Raw genomic sequence first — 18641 nt, forward strand, 5'->3', positions numbered from 1 at the left:
GATCATTTTTCTTGCTCTGCAGTTCCAGGCTACTTTTTGCTCATGTCAGACCTCTCTTTGTGGAAGAGAGAATGAGTGCACAAGCAATATTGAAAATTTTTACTTATACATTACAAAAGTAACAGAGAGGTTTAGTGACTTTGTGAACAATAAGTTGTTTGGAGTTTCTTACCTGGAAAACTAAAGAACTGGAAAAAAACCCAACCAAACTCCAAACTACGGGAACTTTACAGTCTCTTTTGTACTGAAAGAGAAATGATGAAGAGGAGCATGCTGGGGATTAAAGGATAGCAAAACGGTGCTAGGCAAAAGAGATGGTAATAAGGATAATAGCAGTATATTCCAGCACTGATAGTTTGAATGTTGCATACACGCGGGTGAAAGGAACTGTCCCAGAAAACTAAATTATTGCTCAGGTAAGATATCAGAAAAAATAACAAGCAAAAGAGGTTAAAAAATTGCCAACAAAACTACTTTGAGAGAAAATTGCATCTATTTGAACAAATTTGTTACTTTATGCAGGAAAAAAAATTCACATGGAATTAATACCCCAGATGGTTTTTATTTCATATTTCTTGTCATGGTGAGGCATTAACTATGGTATTTTCTAGCCATGTGTTCTTCTGCTGGTCAAATACATAAGACAGCATTTTGACACAGAAATCTTACGTCTGCTTTCTTAAAAAACAAAATTTCATGGCAAGCTCCTTAAAAATATATTTGATGCAGAGAACATGGATGTCTGGATGCGTGTTAGAAAGATGTTATTTTAAAGAATTGATGTGTTTACCAGATCTTGAGCAAAATTCCCTGTACAGTGTCCCAGGTCCTTCCATTGTCTACAATAAAACTGTAAAAGCTGAACAGCTTCACCAGCCTTTTGTTTTTTGGGCTAATCAGACAACCTGAGTGCACATGAAGGCTTCTTTGGATAAAGATAACAGTTATTGCAGCAATATTCCTGCCTCCTCTTGTACATTTAACAAGCTGCTGTCCTTCCAATTTGCTGGAATGATCTTTCCCAACAATACAGCACCAGCCAGTAATTGGCATCTAATAATAGATCAAACCACAGAGGTTTCTTGCTGCTAAGCTTTGCATTCTCCTCCCCACCCCACCAAGTGTGTCAGGGAAGGGGAAGTGAGCAAGAGGCTGCATGATATTCAGCTGCCACCTGGGGTTAAAACATAATAGCATTGTATTACTATATTCAAAATTAAGGTTAGTTTTTTTTTGGGAGGGAAGGGGGCTTGTTTGGGCTTGTTTTTTTGTTTGATTGGGTTTTTTTGATGTTTGGTTTTTAGTTTTGGGTTTGTTTTTTTGTTGTTGGTGGTGGTGGTGGTTGGATGGTTTTTTGGTTTTTCTTTTTGTCCACGCATAATTAAGACCCTTTTGTGTACCTTTGTTTAGTGTGTTTCTATAGAAACATTCATAAATACAGTAAATATATATTTCTAAAGTCAGAGAAAATATCAGTGCAAAGACTTGGGTAGTTAAAGGACACGCTTCACACATCAGCTTGGATTGGCTTCTTAGTTGAAGGTCAGAGATATCATCTCCTTAAACTTCATTCTGCATGTCCTGATCAATCTGTCAGAACTCCTGTATGTGCCCTTCAGTGCTGAACAGAAGCTGAATTCAACAGAGAGCAGGTAATCAATAGCAGTTATGTACTGTGGCAAGGTGAGAAGGCACATTATTTGTGAAGGATGTTTAAGGAAAAAGAGTGAATTATCTCCAATAACCAGCTATCTCAGGTTAAAGATCAATTAATAAAACATTGTATTTCAGAAACACATCTGAAATTAAATTCTGATGGGAAAATTACTTTTTTTTTTTTTGGTAATGCATTAACTGTATGTGAATACTTCCTATATTGTACATAAAGACTGAGACAATTAATCCTAATGATTTAAAGATTTTAGAGCTTTTTCAATTAAAATTAATATTGCTATAATAAGCAAACAAGAATGACTTAATAGATGAGTGCATCAATAACACAGCTGACTGCTAAAGACATATTGTCGCATAGACAAATACCTACAGTTTCAGAAATAATTTTCTTAGACAGTCTTTAAATTTTTGAGTTTCCTGGTTCAAATGACCTCATCATTTATCTTACTGAGATGCAAATGAAAAACTGGGATACAGGTTAAAAAACTCTGCAGGAATTTAAAAGATTTGTATGTGCAAAATGAGTCACATTGTGGTCATATTACAAATTAGAGAATTAATGTATTGGAGTATGATTTTGATGTTGCACATGCATATGTAATGGAAATCCTACAAACTCATTCTGTGCATTTATGAATTGTTTTCCTTTCCATAAAAACCCATGAAGAAGTACTAGCTGGGTGTGAACAAAACTTTTACAAGTTTGCAGCCAATTCCAAACTCCAGGGACAGTGCTTGAGAGATAAAAGATAGTCATTTACATTAAAAACTGACGTAATTTTGATTGAAAAAAGTGAATAGACAACCAGGGACATGGGGAAAGAAACCTCACCAAACAGAAAAACCACTGAACATCCAAAGAGAGGCTCTCTCATGACAGTGCTGTTGCAGCATTGTTCTGTTTGCAAACCAGTAAAGATGTAATTTATTAGAAACTGAAACTAAGTGCTGTGCCTGCAGAGGCTAATGATCATGATAAGTTGATCCAGTGAACGCATTGCCATGTCTAACTCTATTGTGACCCAAAGCTATGTTGACCAAAACATTTAAATTTTAATTCCTCTGATTTTAAATGGACATTGGAATCTAACTTTAACAACCATTGCAGTTAAGAAAGTAGATGTCTCCATATCTCTTCCTCAGATGCTCCAGAAAGTCTGGCAAACCCCTTTTTATTTCTCATAAGAATTACAACTTGGAAACCCCTCACTTTTCAGATCTTAATCCTAGAACAGAAGGACCTGCTTTTTCTTTTTTTCTTTATTCCTTCTTGCATTCCTTGCGTATGCTTTACAAGTATTCTATGGTGATCTCAGAAGTAATCTATTTGTTGGGTGCTGCTTCCTGTAACTCACATTTTTGAAACACAAACAAATGCTTTTTGTTTTCAAAGAAGTTCTAAATAACACAGTTTATCATATTGGACAGGGTAGTCTCAATCTCTCTGCTTTATCAACACTGAAGAAAAATGTGCTGTGCCACTTATCCCATTTGCTCTTTTCTTTGGACATCTCAAAAGGCTCAGTGCATCCTGTGTGGCCAGGCTCCACTCTTTCAAAGGGAAACAAAGGGAAGGCAAAAGAGGAGAAGGACCATTTGTTACCTAACTCAAGGATTGTATCCAGGCTAAAGTTCCACACCAAAAATCTCCAGTCCAAAGGTGTCCAAGTGTATCCTTGACAAGTCAGTTTTAACTATCATGCTAAGAACACCTACAGCTATAATAAATTTTACTATAGAATCCGTACTGTATTTGTAGTTTGCAACATTTAAGAGGCCAAATCAATAAATTGAAAGGGTTTTTTTATATCATTGAATGAAATTGCAACACTACAAAAAAGACCATCACAAAATTCCATGTACTTCAGCAAAATAGTCCTTCAAAGCAGACGTAGTGTTAAATGCACCACATTTATGTTTTAATTACTAAGAAGTACAGGGAAGATTGACAAAATATGCTTAGTACACAGAGAAGAGCAGCAGCAAAACCAACCAATTAACCTCACACTGCAATAAATAAAAAAATATTCTCAGAATTTCGCCGTAAATGAATGCGACTGCATAAAAAGACACTATATTTGCATGTCTTCTTTGTTTTAGACATATCATATGAAATCTTTGAAAGTTTTTCTGGACAGCATGCTGTTTTCTGTACATCCTATTCAGAAGTGTCTTAATGTATTGTGCTGCAGCTCACAAAAATCTCAGAGCTGAAGCTGGGGCACAGAAATTGCCTAGGGAGTTTATGACTATACAAACAACCCTTACCTATCATCACCTCCTAGAAAGCCCCTGCCCTGTGCTCTCTAGAGATTCCAGCCAACCCTTCTCTTCAATTTAAAAAAATAAAACTCCTTATTACTACCATCCCCTAAGCATTTCTATCATTGTTTTACATTTATTTAGCAATAAAACTCCTGAAGCTATTTTATTTGGAGAGATTCCTAGGTTCCCCTGGCACAAGTAGCTGCCTTTGCAGTCTTGGGGAATCACTGACAGTCTGGCAAAATGCTACTCTGTTGATTTACAATCCTTGGAATGTCAAAGGTATGATAGATTTTATTCTGTCTATTAAGTTCTACTAAGAGAGGAATTAATATTTACCAATATAAGGGTTTGATTAGACCTTGATAACATTACATTGGTTTGACAAGTCATTGCAGTTCATAGCATAAGCTGTCAGTCACCAAATCCACGATGGTGTATTTCAGATAGAAACTATGCTATATAATAACAAAATTGAGGCACAGACTTTGTGCTATTTCAGTAGTAATATTAAAAAAATCTCAGAACTGAAAAATTCCAGATGTGAAGACAGCAGATACTAGAAACTTTCATTTAACCCCACTACAGGACAAGAAATCATAGCAGAGCTGGTGAAATATTAAACTGTCAACACTGCAAAGATCTTTCATGTTGAAAAGATGACCAAGTAACAGCTTCTTGTATTTTCTGACTATTTACAGGGAAAATAAGGGCATCTGTTTCCTTTTCATTTGGGTTAAACTAAGCTCTATTACATTAGCATTTGATTAGAAATGGAAAAGTTGCTTACTGCTTTGAACATTACACTTGAAAATGCTTGAGTTAAAGCCATTATGAGCATGTCTTAAAATGAAGTTACCTATACTGGTAATTAGAGACAGGTAAACTGTCTCTAATCAAGAAACAAAGTCTCCCTACTTTTCTATTCATAACTTCTCTTTAATTCTGTAAGATCATGCATTCTACATTAATGCCTTGATCATTCCCTTCATGACAGCCACAAACAACATATTTTTCACATCCTGAAATGCTGAGTTATGTTTCTCACTTAGGTTCAAGGTGGCCCAGTCTATCTTCATTTCTTTAGCATGACTGGTGTTTCTCTTGCCTCCAGTGTTCACCACATGACTCCCCTATGGGTCCCATCCTTGGGGAGTGGTAAGTCTTGATTTTATGAGTACTCTCATCCTATTTGTACCAAATTGTTCTTTTGTAATATACCTTTCAACTGAGAATCACAATGCCTGATTTCTAAATTCAAAATGAAGGGACAGAAAATACTGAGAAGCATTTCTTAATTACATTCTTCTGAGATGAGGAAAACTGCTCAAGTTTGGCTACCTGAAATACTTTCTGCAGTATGAATTTCTATAGCAAATACCATTGTAGAATGAGTGTTTCTGATGCTTTATTACGATGTATTTCCTATTCCTTGAATTACTTTCCCCATTCTTTTAGGAGGGAGGTCTGATGTGTTTCAAAATGGCAGTTTAATGGAAGCTGACACTGACTAAGCACTGTGTGTCTCTGACACAGAGATCCTTTTGTCCTTAGACTAAATCAGAGAATGTCAGAGAACTGTTTGAGCGCAAGGCAACAGACATTTTTTCCTCACAGCTGCTGAAGCCTGTGAGAAGAGGCATACAGACACAGCATTCCCCAAAATACCTTAAATGGGTTCTTTCATTGATGCAAAGGCAGCATTCAGCCTCAAAGCTGTCTGTTTGCTCTTGCAGAGCAAAATCCAAGCAGAGCAGCAATGAGATTTTATTGCTGCTTTTTCTCAGCTTTCCTTTGGTGCCTCTCTTTCTCCAGATATGTTTTGCAACAACAGATTGATCCTTGCAAACAGCATATACTGAATGCCATGAAAAATACTATACTGCTAGAGCAGGAAATAAAAATGTCCGTGAGTGTGTTGGTTTTGGCTGGGGTAGAGTTGATTTCCTTGACAATGGTTAGTATATGGCTGTGTTTTGGATTTGTGCTAAACACAGGGTTGATAATTTCGGGGTGTTTTTTTTTTATTGCTGAGCAGGGCTTAGAGTCAAGGCCTTTTCTGTTTCTCATGCTGCCAGGCTGGTGAAGGGGCTGGGGGTCCATGGGAGGCTGGGAGGAGACACAGCTGGGACAGGTGACCCCAACTGACCACAGGGATATTCCACACCATATGGTGCCACACTCAGCATATAAAGCCAGGGGAAGAAGGAGGGGGCAGGGAGATTTGGAGGGATGCTGTATTAATTCCTTGTCTTGCTTCGCTTGTGTGCGTGGTTTTTCATCTATTAAACCGCCTCTATCTCAACCCACAGTTTTCTAACTTTCATTCTTCAGGTTCTCTCCCAATCTCACCGGAGGAGGATTGAGTGGCTGCATAGTGCTTGGTTGCTAAGAGGGGTTAAAGCAAGACAGAGAGAAGCATACTTTTGTATCTGATTTTTTTAACAGATCAAGAAACTAGAAGTATTTCCATTATAATCCTGAAATTTTCTATTAGGGCTGGAGAAACTGGGGTTTATGTTCTCAGATCTCAATTCTACTCTGGTCCATTAATTTACCGTAAATTACTTACTTCCAGGGCTTATTTTGCATGAAACAAATTTGATTTTTGAGTTCTTGTAGGGTGAAACCCACTACATTTAAGAGAAATACCTTGTATCGCTTATTACAGCTTATCACAGACTTTTGAAAAAAAGCCTTTCACAAGAATAAGGAAGAAACACTGCAGCTGGTGATCCAGCACTCTGAATTTCTGACTGCGAAATCTTATCCTAAATTTTTCAGGCATGCTGAAACACCTTCACTTCAAATTTGCCCTTGTGACCTGAAGTATCCTCATTTTCATGTGCAGTACATGCCTACATCTTCACCAACAAACAGCAACAATCTGCAGTTAATAAATAATGCAAGAAGAGCTATTCAAACAACAAAGAACAAACACTAAAGATCGTACTTCATGCTGGCCTTAGAAATCCTGATAGTTCAGCTGTGGAGCCACCCTTTAGGATGAGATACTTTCAAGTGAGCAAAATGACAAAAACACGACACTGAATATTGTTCAAAAGTGGAACTAGGAAGAACAGTTGGGGTATTAAAGGAAGCCATAGATAACCTTGAACATGCACTCTGCAAGATTCTATGAAGCCTACCCAGTCAATGAATATAAACACATAACCTCTTTCTTTCCACCTCCCTTTCCTTTTTCAGGGCCATTGCAGAGATTGCCACCTAGAATAGACTTAAAAAAAAAATTAATCTAAAATCTTCTAAGTTTAGGTAATCAGCAAACAGCTAACCCATTAATGATGCTTTTGAGAAGAATGGATGCAAAAAGTTGTGAAACCTTGCCTGGTAGATAAACGGTACCTTTCTCAGCCATCTGTCTTACAAATGATCCTATATATACAGCTATTATTACCCTCAGACACTGGAAGCTCTGCAATTGTTCATGGCCTCAGTGAAGAATAATACCTGTCATGCAGTTTCATTGCTCTGACTTTTAACAGACCTGTTTTCAGCTTGTCTCAAATACTGAACAAGTGCACATGGGGAAGCACCAGAAAAGAACAGGTAAGATAAAAGACCAAGAGCACTCACATTTCTCTCTATGTAGGTTTAAAACACCTCAGAACTGTCCTGAAGAAGACTGCTGCTAAAATTGCAAATGGTTCTTTACCCATTTGTGAGAAAACACTAAACTAGTCTGCTGCTTTTGACAGCAGACAAAAAGACAGCAACAGCTCAAATAGAAAAGGTATAAATGAAACAGACATTAAATACCATTCAGCACTTCCAGATGATGCACAAAACAGGATGTAATGATGTGCTATGAAGCAGAAGTTGATTAGGGAAGTTACTATTTATATAAATTCATGTCATTACCTCAGTGGTAGTTGACCACTTCCATGGGGGACTAACTTTGAAACAAGAGAAAGCCATTTTTAATCTGAGACATTGCAATCCTTTGTGAGTAGTAGACAGCACTCCTGTTCACTACCTGAAGTAGTGTGTATCTGTATCTTTATAGATGCCACAACTCATAGCTGACGAACAATTTTCTCAGTCAAATATTATCCCTTCAGGAACATACTAACATATATTTTACTTAGAAAACCTAACATACTGAATCAGCAAACATCCATGCTTGAGCTTCTTCCATGAATCGAAGATGACAAAGCCCTATCATCTCTTCCTTAATTTATACACAAGGCTGATGAGTTATGAAAGCAGTAACATCATAAAAAATGACATGGTGAAATTGATCTAAAAGAATGTGCAAAAATGAACTGAACATTGTCTTTCTATCCTATAGGATACACATACAATAACAACAGAAAAGAACTGACAAATAGTTATGTTCAATCCACAACAAAATGCTGTCCAGATCAACTTAGCTTCTGATCCACCAAAGATCTATTTTCTTTTACTAAAAAGGTTCATACATGTTGGGCATTGGGTATGTATGGTATTCAGCATCTATGGATAACATGAATTCAAGCAAAACTCACCTAGTAACTAGAGTAATTGAACAGTTGACAGTACTTGCCAACAAGAAATTTTTGAGATTACGATCACAGGGATCACATTTAGGCCTGAAAAAAGAGATGGCAGAAAAGGCAATTCGAATTGGATATGGCTCTTGTGCAAGCAGACGTCATTTGAATCCAAGGGATTGCATCTCTGTGTGTAGAAGAATTCTACCTTTCTAGTTTTACTCTTATAGGGTAATTAAAATTGTTTGTGCTTTGAAAAAAAAAATCAATAAAATTAGATAACCAAAAGAAGATTTTAACAACTTGAGAATAAGCATTTCATAGGAATGCAAAGTAAATTACCAGGATTCTTTTTAACATACACAGCCTTTAGGTAGGGTGCTAACTTCAACCTATAGCAATTATTTTTTTGAATCTGCTTAGAAAGGAAATGCTTTAACCTAGTTTCCACTACTCTTTTAATTACTGTACTCCAGAGAAAATTTTAATCACTATAGGGGAAAATAATTTTTATTCAGTTTTGCTAAGATTCAATATAATTTTGCTAGAGTGAAATACAAAAACCTAACTCAAGAAAAATTCATATTTTGAATAGAGAACTCAAACAATCCAAACACAGTTTTCACCACAGTAAAGTATTTAATGACAAAAATCAGGGTTTCCAGTAGTGAGTCAAGAGAGCAGGTCCCACTTTTTTTTTTTTTTCTCTCCCCAGAATGGCACAAAATAATTTCTACATCTTTGAGAACTTCCAAGGAATTGGTTACAATAGATATCAGCAAGTATTACAATTCTGGCAAATCATGGCAAAACCTACCTACCTTTAAGATCAGTTTTAAGAGCACGCATTTTTGTTAATATTTCACATAATACACAACTTTTGCTAGACACAAAAATAACCTTTTAAGACAGAGTTTGCAGTACAGCAGTCAAGTCTAACAATACATTATTTTTATTCTGTTCAGAACTTTAAAAAGATAAAGAAACTAATAATATTGTTACAATTTACAAATACATTCTTTCATATGAAACAATAACCTGAATCATAGTATATGTTATGTACACAACTATCTAATAATACTAGGTTCTATACACTACAAGCGAAGTTCCAGAAGGAAACTGCAATGCTCTAAGATTTACCTTTGGATAAACATTTATACACCTTGATTTTTTTCCCTAAAAACTACCAAAACTTGTAGTTTAATGAACAGAAAGAACAAAGTAAACAGACAAACCACTTTTCCTTCATTCAGAAGACTTAGGTTATCTAAAGCTCCCATAGTAAATGGCTTTTGATGGTTGGATTAAAGTCCTGAGTTATGATAAAAATCATACACTTAACTGGAAGATACAAAACAACCCAAAATGCTGAAAAGCTCAGGTGGGACTAAAGCAATGTTTTAGCACAGTTTAGCTCACATGAGGTCTGGAACTTAGCAGTGCAATTATGATCTTGTCCTGTCCAGCTGATATTTATGTAAACATATATGCCTTTTTATCTAAATTTAGACAACTTATTATTTTCAGGTATATAAGACCTGGGTTTTAGACATTTCTTCTAATTATTTGCAAGCATAGAGGACATTCTGGCTTGATGACAGCAGCTCAGAATCTACTTCCTTCTCTCGAGAGAAAGCCTTGAGAGGTTAGCAGCAGAAAATAGTTTTAAAAGAATGGAAAATATGACAAGATAGCTTTGTGGTCAAAAAGGTTCTCCCTGACTGATTTATAATCCATCTTCAAAAAAAAATAGCCTAACATTTTGTATCTAGCAGAAGTGTAATTTCGGTTTAAAAACCAGAGACTTTTTCCCTGGTTAATCGCAGAAATACCCAGACATTACAATAGCATTCAGACATTTCCGGGGCAAGCATTACTTACACATAGCTCAACAGAGTGTTCAGAACATGCGTTGTTAATTAACCTGTTCTGATTTATAACAGATGTGGCCAAATTCCCTTTCAGTAGGTGCTAGATTTGGTAACTGTTGGAGCTGGTGCTAAATAGAGCTAAATGATCCTATGGTACTACACAAATGACCCATTCTCTCAACTCCTCATGTGAAATTAAATAAAAAAGCTTCATACAAAACTGTTTAAATTACAGGAAAAAAAAACCCAAACCAAAACAGATGTTAAGTTTGAATGCAATCAGCTAACTAGACAGTGTCCTTAGTTCAAATGAGAATACTTTCCTAAAGGCAAGCATCTTTTTATGAAATGGGCATTTCCATGAAATTTTCAGTTATTTCAGCTTGCAGTAAGTAAAATATTCTCAATTACTACAGTAGCTTTTATCTTTCTTACAAGCACTGCTCTGAGGATTTTAGACTGTTGTGTCATTAATAATGCAAAAATCATATTCTACAATGAATACAGTACATTCACATAATGCCAGCTTTTCTCTGGTAAGATGAGGGCAAAAATGAAGAGCAGGCATTTTCAGAAGATGAAGGCTGTACCTTTTGCAAGGATTTATTTTCTAGCTTACTGGTTTAAAAAAAGAAAAAAACAACATCCTTTTCTCCTTCTTTTTCCTTTTCATTCTTGTAGCAGATTAGACCATCTTAAAAATCTTAAGGAAACAGCTATGAAGGAAAAAGGTAACCTACTTATTTTTGTAAGAGAAATACAGTGCCTATATTGCATATAATGAATACAGATGAAGTAGAGCCATCCTTCCAGTGATAACATATTGAAAGCTGAGACTCAAACTAGAAGTTGATTCTAGTATACCAAGACATGCTTTTTTGAAAGCCTCTATATTAAAAAATCAGACAACTTGCTAACAGAGAAGTCATTAAAATCAGACACATTTCTGAAGTGTTCCAAAAACTGTAGAATTTATGAAAAACAGATGTCTTGAAAATAGTGCACTCTCATCTTCCCAGGCCTTTGCATTCTCATTTTCATGGGCCTTTAGCCACACAATCACAGGTAAAAAAAATGCTATTTCATATCAAGATTGCTGAATTGCAGATTGTGTTTGAGGCACAGCTATGTGCGTACAGACGTAAAAATTACTTTTTTCGTCTTGTTTGAAACCTCAAGCATACATTCTCTAGGTTTCAGCATACTATTCAAATCATCAGTCTGAAAGTGAAAATAGGAACATGTAAAATGCTGATATGAATGAAATTCAGATATGCACTTCTGAATGCTGGTGCACATGCAACCCTTCCTACATTAAAAGAAACAATTTCTGTTTCCCAGGACAAAGCAGTTTGTCCTCCACTATAGCTACAACCCCAGATGTTTAATTCTAACATTCATTCACATTCTGCTGATGCTACATTAAATGAAGAAAATTATACCCCTTCTTTGGATTTTATTTCCACACACATGTTCACCATCAGTTCAATCTTTCTTTTTGTACAACCATGGAAGAATATGACTATTTTAATCCTGATCAGCTCGTCATTTGGTCCTTTTTCAATGTCTGCTTTCACTCCTGTAACAACTGAAATACAGGTAGAAAGTACCGCAGGACTGTGTAGCAATATTAAAAAAGAGGAACAGAAGGAAGTCAGAAAAGTAGAAACGCAACACTTTTTCCTGCACAGAAACTGAAAGAATGCATCTCCACTGAACGGGAAGGAAAAAGCACACAGAAGACAGAATCTCCTGTAAAAGTTGCTGATTGTAGCCTTTTCAGCTTCTCTTGAGAAGACTTCAGCTTTGGGCAGTATCTCAGCATTTGTGCTTCATGGCAAGCTGAAAAAGAAAGAAAAAAATTAATTACATAGATATGACAGAGAACGACAGCTGTATCAACCTAATGTGGCTAGTGTGGATAAGAAGAGTTTGTAAGACAAATTCTTCAAAAGATGCCTGAAATCCTTTAACTTCTTTGCTTACAGATATACAAACATTCCCCTTCCTGGAACACACAGACAAAGCCTCTCTCTGCCATGCTGAGAAGGCAGGATTTATCTGCTTTCCCATCTCTGTTTCCCAATGTTCCATTATTTGCTATCTGTGAGGAAGGCTAGAGGAAGACACCAGAAACAAAGACACGCTTAGAACGTGTAATTTTGACCCAATGATTTTGATTATTAACTACAATCAGAAATTGCAGACAAGTAATTTAAAACACCTATTCAGGAGCTCTGCCACTACATAATGATGAAAAATAAAGGACTGATTGCCTTTCCACCTCTGTGATTACCAATTATTTCCATTTCAAATAATTCAAAAATGCACTTAACTGGGAATGAGAGGGAGAAGAAAGAGATGAAGCAACTTAAAACCTGTCTAAAATGTGTAGACAAACGGACTTTGCAAACCAAACAGACAGCTTAGGGTTAGGTTCCATATAATAAAAAAATGCTATCTGTAGATAATAGCATGCTAACAAAGCTGAGATGAGTGAACCCACTGGGAAATCATCTAGAGAACAGAACTGGTAGTGGCAGTTAAAATTCATTCATTTGCTACCAGTGAAATGATGACCAGTAAATGACTCAAACTAAAGTGACATAAACCTTTGATACTCAAGGATATGGTTACAAATACACTTTTTAAAGAAATTAATATTTGTAGTGAGATACTAGAATTGTATTTAAGCATGGAAGAACCTAAACCGACACTCTCCTTCCTCAAAAAAGTTTTTTTTAAATGTGTCTTTGGCAGGCAACTCTGAGAAGTTTTTATTTTATAGAATCTATAACTTTGAGATCCTGTTCAGTCACCAACAAATGAAAGGGATTTTTTAGAGGCAAAGAGGGTGAAGAAGGTGTCACAAAGAGGATTTGATACATACCCTGAACTAAGTTCAAGCCTTTATATAAGAAGCATAGATACATGCTTTCATTCAACAAACTCTGACTGCCAAATGTCTGACTTTATCCCACTGAAATCTTACCTTATGCGCAGTTTCTGCAAACTGCTGAGCACTGTTTTTCAGCTCCTCTGTCTTTTCTTCTGCACGACCTAGCCTTTCACCACGCTCATTCAGGGCCTGACTTGCTTTCTGTACTGCACTTGTCACACTGTCTGCTGCTGAATGGAGTATGCTGTTCCCTGCAACACCAAAAGAAGACATTAGAGTACTTAAGTATATATATGCTTTGTAATAAATACAATTAATTTATAATGTTCTAGAGCTGGTTTGCCATCTGGACTGGCCTCACTTCACTATAATCTCTCTTGAGGTGCTTGTAAAGAATGATGAAATCTCTCCTGAGCTTCCTTGAGACTATACAAGCCCAGCTCCCTCAGCTGTTCCTCAAAAGACAAGTTCTCTAGACCTCTCAGAGCCTTTCTGCCCTTCGCTGGACATACTCCAGTACTTCAATGCCCTTTTTACAGTGAGAGGCCCAAAACTGAACGTGGCACTAGAGGTGTGGCCTCACCAGTGCTGAGTGCAGAGGGGTGGTCACTTCCCTGGTCCTGCTGGCCACACGATTGCTGATACAGACCAAGATGCCACTGACCTTCTTGGCCACCTGGGCCCAGCGCTGGCTCACATTGAGCCTGCTGTTGACCAGCGCTTCCAGGCCCCTTTCTGCTGGAAAGCCACTCTTCCCTAGCCTGTAGCACTGCCTGGGATTGCTGCGAGCCAAGTGCAGGACCTGGCACTTGGCCTTAGTCAACCTCATGCTGTTGTCCTTAGCCCACTGACTGAGTCTGTAGATCTCTGCAGATCCCTCTGCAGAGCCTTCCTTCCCTTGAGAGATCAACATTCCCACCCGTAAATTTACTGAGGGTGCCCTCAATCCCCGCATCCATATCATCAATAAAGATGTTAAACAGAACTAGTGTCAAAACTGAGCCCTGGAGAGCACTGCTAGTGACGGGTTGCCAACTGGAGTAAGTTCCATTCACCACAACTCTCTGGGCCTGGACATGCAGCCACATTTTTATCCATTGAAGAGTCCACCCATCCAAGCTGCAAGCAGCCAGCTGATCTAGAAGGATGCTGTGGTAGATGGTGTCAAGCACTTTACTGAGTCTAGATAAAAAACATGCACAGCTTTCCCCTCATCTACTGAACAGGTCACTTTGCCATAGAAGGACATTAAGGGAGTCAAACACCACCTTCCACTCATAAATCCATGTTGGTTGGGCTTGATCCCTTGGTTGTCCTGGCTCCTGGCTGTCCTCATTTTTTTCCACAGCATTAAAACCAAATTATAATGCTCTTAAATTATTTATTCTGGTAAAGGTATGAAACAGATTCAACACAAAGTGAGCACTACAGCAAATCTGCTGTTAAACTCTGCAGTTCTTACTAGCATACAAAGACAAGTGAAAACAGACACAAACACACTGCTTTTATCATTAGTCTGAGGAAGTGTACCTACTTCAAAAATATTCTCAGGTTAAAAAAATCAAGCCCAAACATTAATTTAAAGGCCTACTTTGCTACTAGTTTGTTGTGGTTTAGCCCCAGCCAGCAACCAAGCACTACACAGCCCCTTGCTCACTCTCTCACCAGCAGGACTAGGGAGAGAACTAGAAAGGTAAAAATTAGAAAACTGATGGGGTGACATACAGACAGTTAAATAGAGAAAGCAAAAGCTAAGCACTAAAGTAAAGTAAACCAAGGAATTAATTCACTCTTTCCCATGGGCAGGCAGGGGTTCAGCCATGTCCAGGAAAGCAGGCACCCATCACACAGTAACAGTTCCTCATGAAAACAAACATGATAATCCCAAACATCTTCCCTTTCCTCCTTTTCTTCTCATTTTATGTACTGAGTGTGATGTCATCTGGTCTCGAATATCCCTTTGGTCAGTTGTCCAAGCTGTGTCTCCTCCTACCCACCTCCCATGCAGGCCAAACTTCCTTGCCAGCATGGCCAGTACAAAAAGCAGAAAAGGCCTTGGTTCTCTGCAAGCCCAGCTCAGCAATAACAAAAACATCTCCATATTATCAACCCCATGTTCAGCACAAATCTATCACACTGCCCCGTACCAGCCACTGTGAAAAAATTAACACAGCTGAAACTAGCTCACAGTTTCATTCGAAAAAAGAAGAACAAATAATCCTTTCAAATTCCGTTTTCAAATAGTAATCCTTTCCTTAGAAAGGCCAAACAAACAATGAATAGTGAAGCTAAAGGCTGCCTTGAGTAGCCTGTGAAACACACAGTACAAGCTGCATACTCAGGAATTCCTGAGATAAAGAAAACTGCCTTACAATTTTAAGCTAAAATTCAACTAGTATTCAACTATGGAGGTGAGGGAGAGACCTAAGAACTTACACAAAGTGACTCACAGATGATGGGTCAATATGAGAAATAGCCATAAAAGAACATCTTGGTCTCCTAAATACCAATATTGTTACATATTGCACATCAGGAGTTAAAAAAAAAAAAAGATGTGGAACTGCTACAGGTTTGGATTTTTTTTTTCTATTGTTGCATTTAGAAAAGGAATATAATAGCTGGCATTCTTGTGGAAGAGATTAATATCTAACAATACTGTGAGCTGGAACTTTGCAGAGACAGAAATTAATCTTTTCAAGTGATCTCCCTTCAGACACTGAGGAGTTTGATTGTAAAATCAAACAACTTCACATCCTGCACACTTTATTACTTTGAAACTTTTTAGTCAATTGCTATTTTGTTCATAATTTTTTAAATGAGATTATTATTTTTGGCTTCTGTTCGGGCAGCTTTTCCAATAAACACATGTACTGAGCAACACCGCAGTGGAAATAGTTTTCCTTTTTTGGTGGTGTGATCTAATGGCTTTGGCCTCTTGTATAGTGTTAGTTCTCTAGGACAAGAGTTTTAAAAGCTCCCAACACTGATTTAAATCTGTTTTTTACAAGATCACAAACCTCTGCTGAATTCAAGGAAAACAGGCTACATGGATAAACGTATAAAACTAAACATCTTCTGAAGCCTTAAGTTGGGGAGCAGACTTTAACATATTGCTGACCTTCTGTCATGTCAATAGGAAACTACAGGACAAAGATATTTTTCATTTTCTACACTCCTAAAAATATTCCTTATTTTCTAGACTCCTAAAACTATTTGTAGATTTGTGGCCAAAGATTGGTATCTATTACTCCACATTATTTTCAGCAAAGAAGAATGAACTTGAATGTTTGGCACAGTGACAGTAACTGTTTTTCCCTCTAGCTAACACACTATTGTGTTCTCTCCAGGTAAGATCTGCTGTATTTTCTCATGGGCAGTGACTTGCAGAGAAGCTGCTATTCTGAGACTGTTCCTAAATAACTACTTCTGGAGTATCCTTAGCAATGGAATGTCAGTAAAACAATAAAAAAAAATCTGCACTGATCCATGAGCAACTCAGAAACCCACATGTCAGTAGTCTATGGAATTTCATCAGTGTATTTCTAGAGCATGTGTAGGTGGTTGCTGGTATGACTGACTATGCCTCATCTCTGTATTAGTATCACTGCAGGAATAGCAACACTTAATTGGAAAATCATTCATATGAATAAATAATCTACAACCTGCAAAACTTTAAAGCTGCTCTTCAGGAGGTAACTACTCCGATTCAAAATATACTGAGAGATGTTTTCCATATTGATGGATTCCTTTAGGATTTCAGTAAAGCTTCTCATACTGTCTTTCACAGTATCCTTCTAGACAAAATGTCCAGCACACAGCTGGATAAACACATCATGTGATGGGTGAGCAACTGGCTCATGGCTCAGGTGCAAAGGGTTATAGTGAATGGGGTGACATCAGCCTGGTGACCTGTCACTGGAATTCTGCAGGGCCCAATTTTCAATATCTTCACAAAGGACTTGGATGCAGGAATCAGATGTATACTAAGTTTTCAGACAATACTAAATTGGGAGGATTGTTGACTCCCATTAGGGCAGAGAGGCTCTACAAAAAGACCTTGACAAATAAAGCGCCATGCAATCACCAGCTACACGAAGTTCAACAAAGGAAAGTGCTGGATTCTGCACTTGGGATGAAACAACCCTGGATTTATGTTTAGACTGAGGAACAAGATGCTGGAGAGCAGTGCCATGGTCACTGTCAAGTTGAATCCGAGTCAGCAGAGCCCTGGCAGCCAGGAGGGCCAACCCTGTCCTGGGGTGCATCAGGCACAGCATCACCAGCTGGGCAAGGGAGGGGATCGTCCCACTCACCTCGAGTCCTGTGTGCAGTTTTCGGCACCACAACACTCAAAGGATGTTAAGCTATTGGAGTGTCCAAAGAAAGACTACAAAGGCGGTGAAGGATCTAGAGGAGAAGCCACCCGAGGAGTGGCTGAGGTCACCTGGCTTGTTTAGCCTGAAGGAGACTGAGGGCAGAACTCGCAGCAGTCTACAACTTCCCCTGAGGGGAAGGCACTGACCTCTTCAGTTTATTTTGGATATTAGAAAAAGGTTTTTTACCCAGAGGGTGTGTGGGCACTGGACAGGCTTCCCTGGGCAGTGGTCACAGGACCAGCCTGAAAGAGCTCAAGCAGCATTTGGACAATGCTCTCAGGCACACGGTGTGACTCCTGGGGTGTCCTGTGCAGAGCCAGGAGCTGAACTTTGATAACCCTTGTAGGTCCCTTCCAACTCAGGATATTTTACAATTCAAGCTGTATCAAGAGGCTCTTACACCCCACGAAGTCAGCTTTAGGACTTTCATCATGCACAGTGAAAAATACACCCTTTGGCCACCATACCCAATACCTGAAAGATACAGGAATACTGTCATAATCAAGTATGTGAAGAAACTAATTGGTCTCTAGAGATAACATTATTTAGATTGCATCATTTGTTTTATCACACATTCATAAAAGGTTCATCGCGTTCTCTATTAGCCATATCAAATATATTTCAGCTCAATGCAGAGATTTATCTTTAGATTAGTGATCAGACTCTACAGTGACTGATTTGCAAACACCAGTATTCAATTTTAATTGTACATGCATTAATAAAACATTTAGCAACTACCTACTTCTGAGAAGGAAATAAATGCAGTTAGCTTTGATTATTTGTAATTAGTATTCTTGCTGTTGCTGTTCATTTTCTTATTGATGTTTTCAGTAAATTTTTCTTATCTCAACCCCTAATCTTTGCCTTTTGTGCTTCCTCCTGGAGGGGGAGGGGAAGTGAATGCTGTTGTAAGTTTTGGTTGGAGCACTAGAGAAGGGAATACCATTCCTAAACCACAATGTTGCTATAAAAGACAAGAATAAACAAAAATACAAGATTGATACACATTATGAAATACAAGATTAAACACATTTTGTACTGATCTGATTTGAATGTTATTTAT

The 18641-nt window shown here is 37.8% G+C and overlaps 1 protein-coding gene and 1 long non-coding RNA gene across 9 annotated transcripts in view; one reads left to right on the forward strand and one right to left on the reverse strand.

Moving 5' to 3' along the window:
• The first annotated feature begins 7282 nt into the window (after nt 1-7282).
• Nucleotides 7283-10511, forward strand: LOC119701214. Its single transcript, XR_005257040.1, has 2 exons — nt 7283-7420; nt 7553-10511. It is a non-coding gene; the product is annotated as an uncharacterized LOC119701214 (long non-coding RNA).
• Nucleotides 9052-18641, reverse strand: part of STXBP6 (syntaxin binding protein 6) — a 95403-nt gene continuing 85813 nt past the window's right edge. For all 8 annotated transcript variants that reach the window (XM_038137539.1, XM_038137535.1, XM_038137533.1 and 5 more), the window contains 2 exons: nt 13296-13453; nt 9052-12145 (listed from right to left, as the gene is read on the reverse strand). In XM_038137539.1, the coding sequence (XP_037993467.1) occupies nt 12122-12145; nt 13296-13453 (182 nt within the window). In that variant the 3' untranslated portion in view covers nt 9052-12121. The remainder of the gene's footprint in view (nt 12146-13295; nt 13454-18641) is intronic.

The sequence above is a fragment of the Motacilla alba genome, chromosome 5 (assembly GCF_015832195.1).
Source record: "Motacilla alba alba isolate MOTALB_02 chromosome 5, Motacilla_alba_V1.0_pri, whole genome shotgun sequence".
Classification (NCBI taxonomy): domain Eukaryota; kingdom Metazoa; phylum Chordata; class Aves; order Passeriformes; family Motacillidae; genus Motacilla; species Motacilla alba.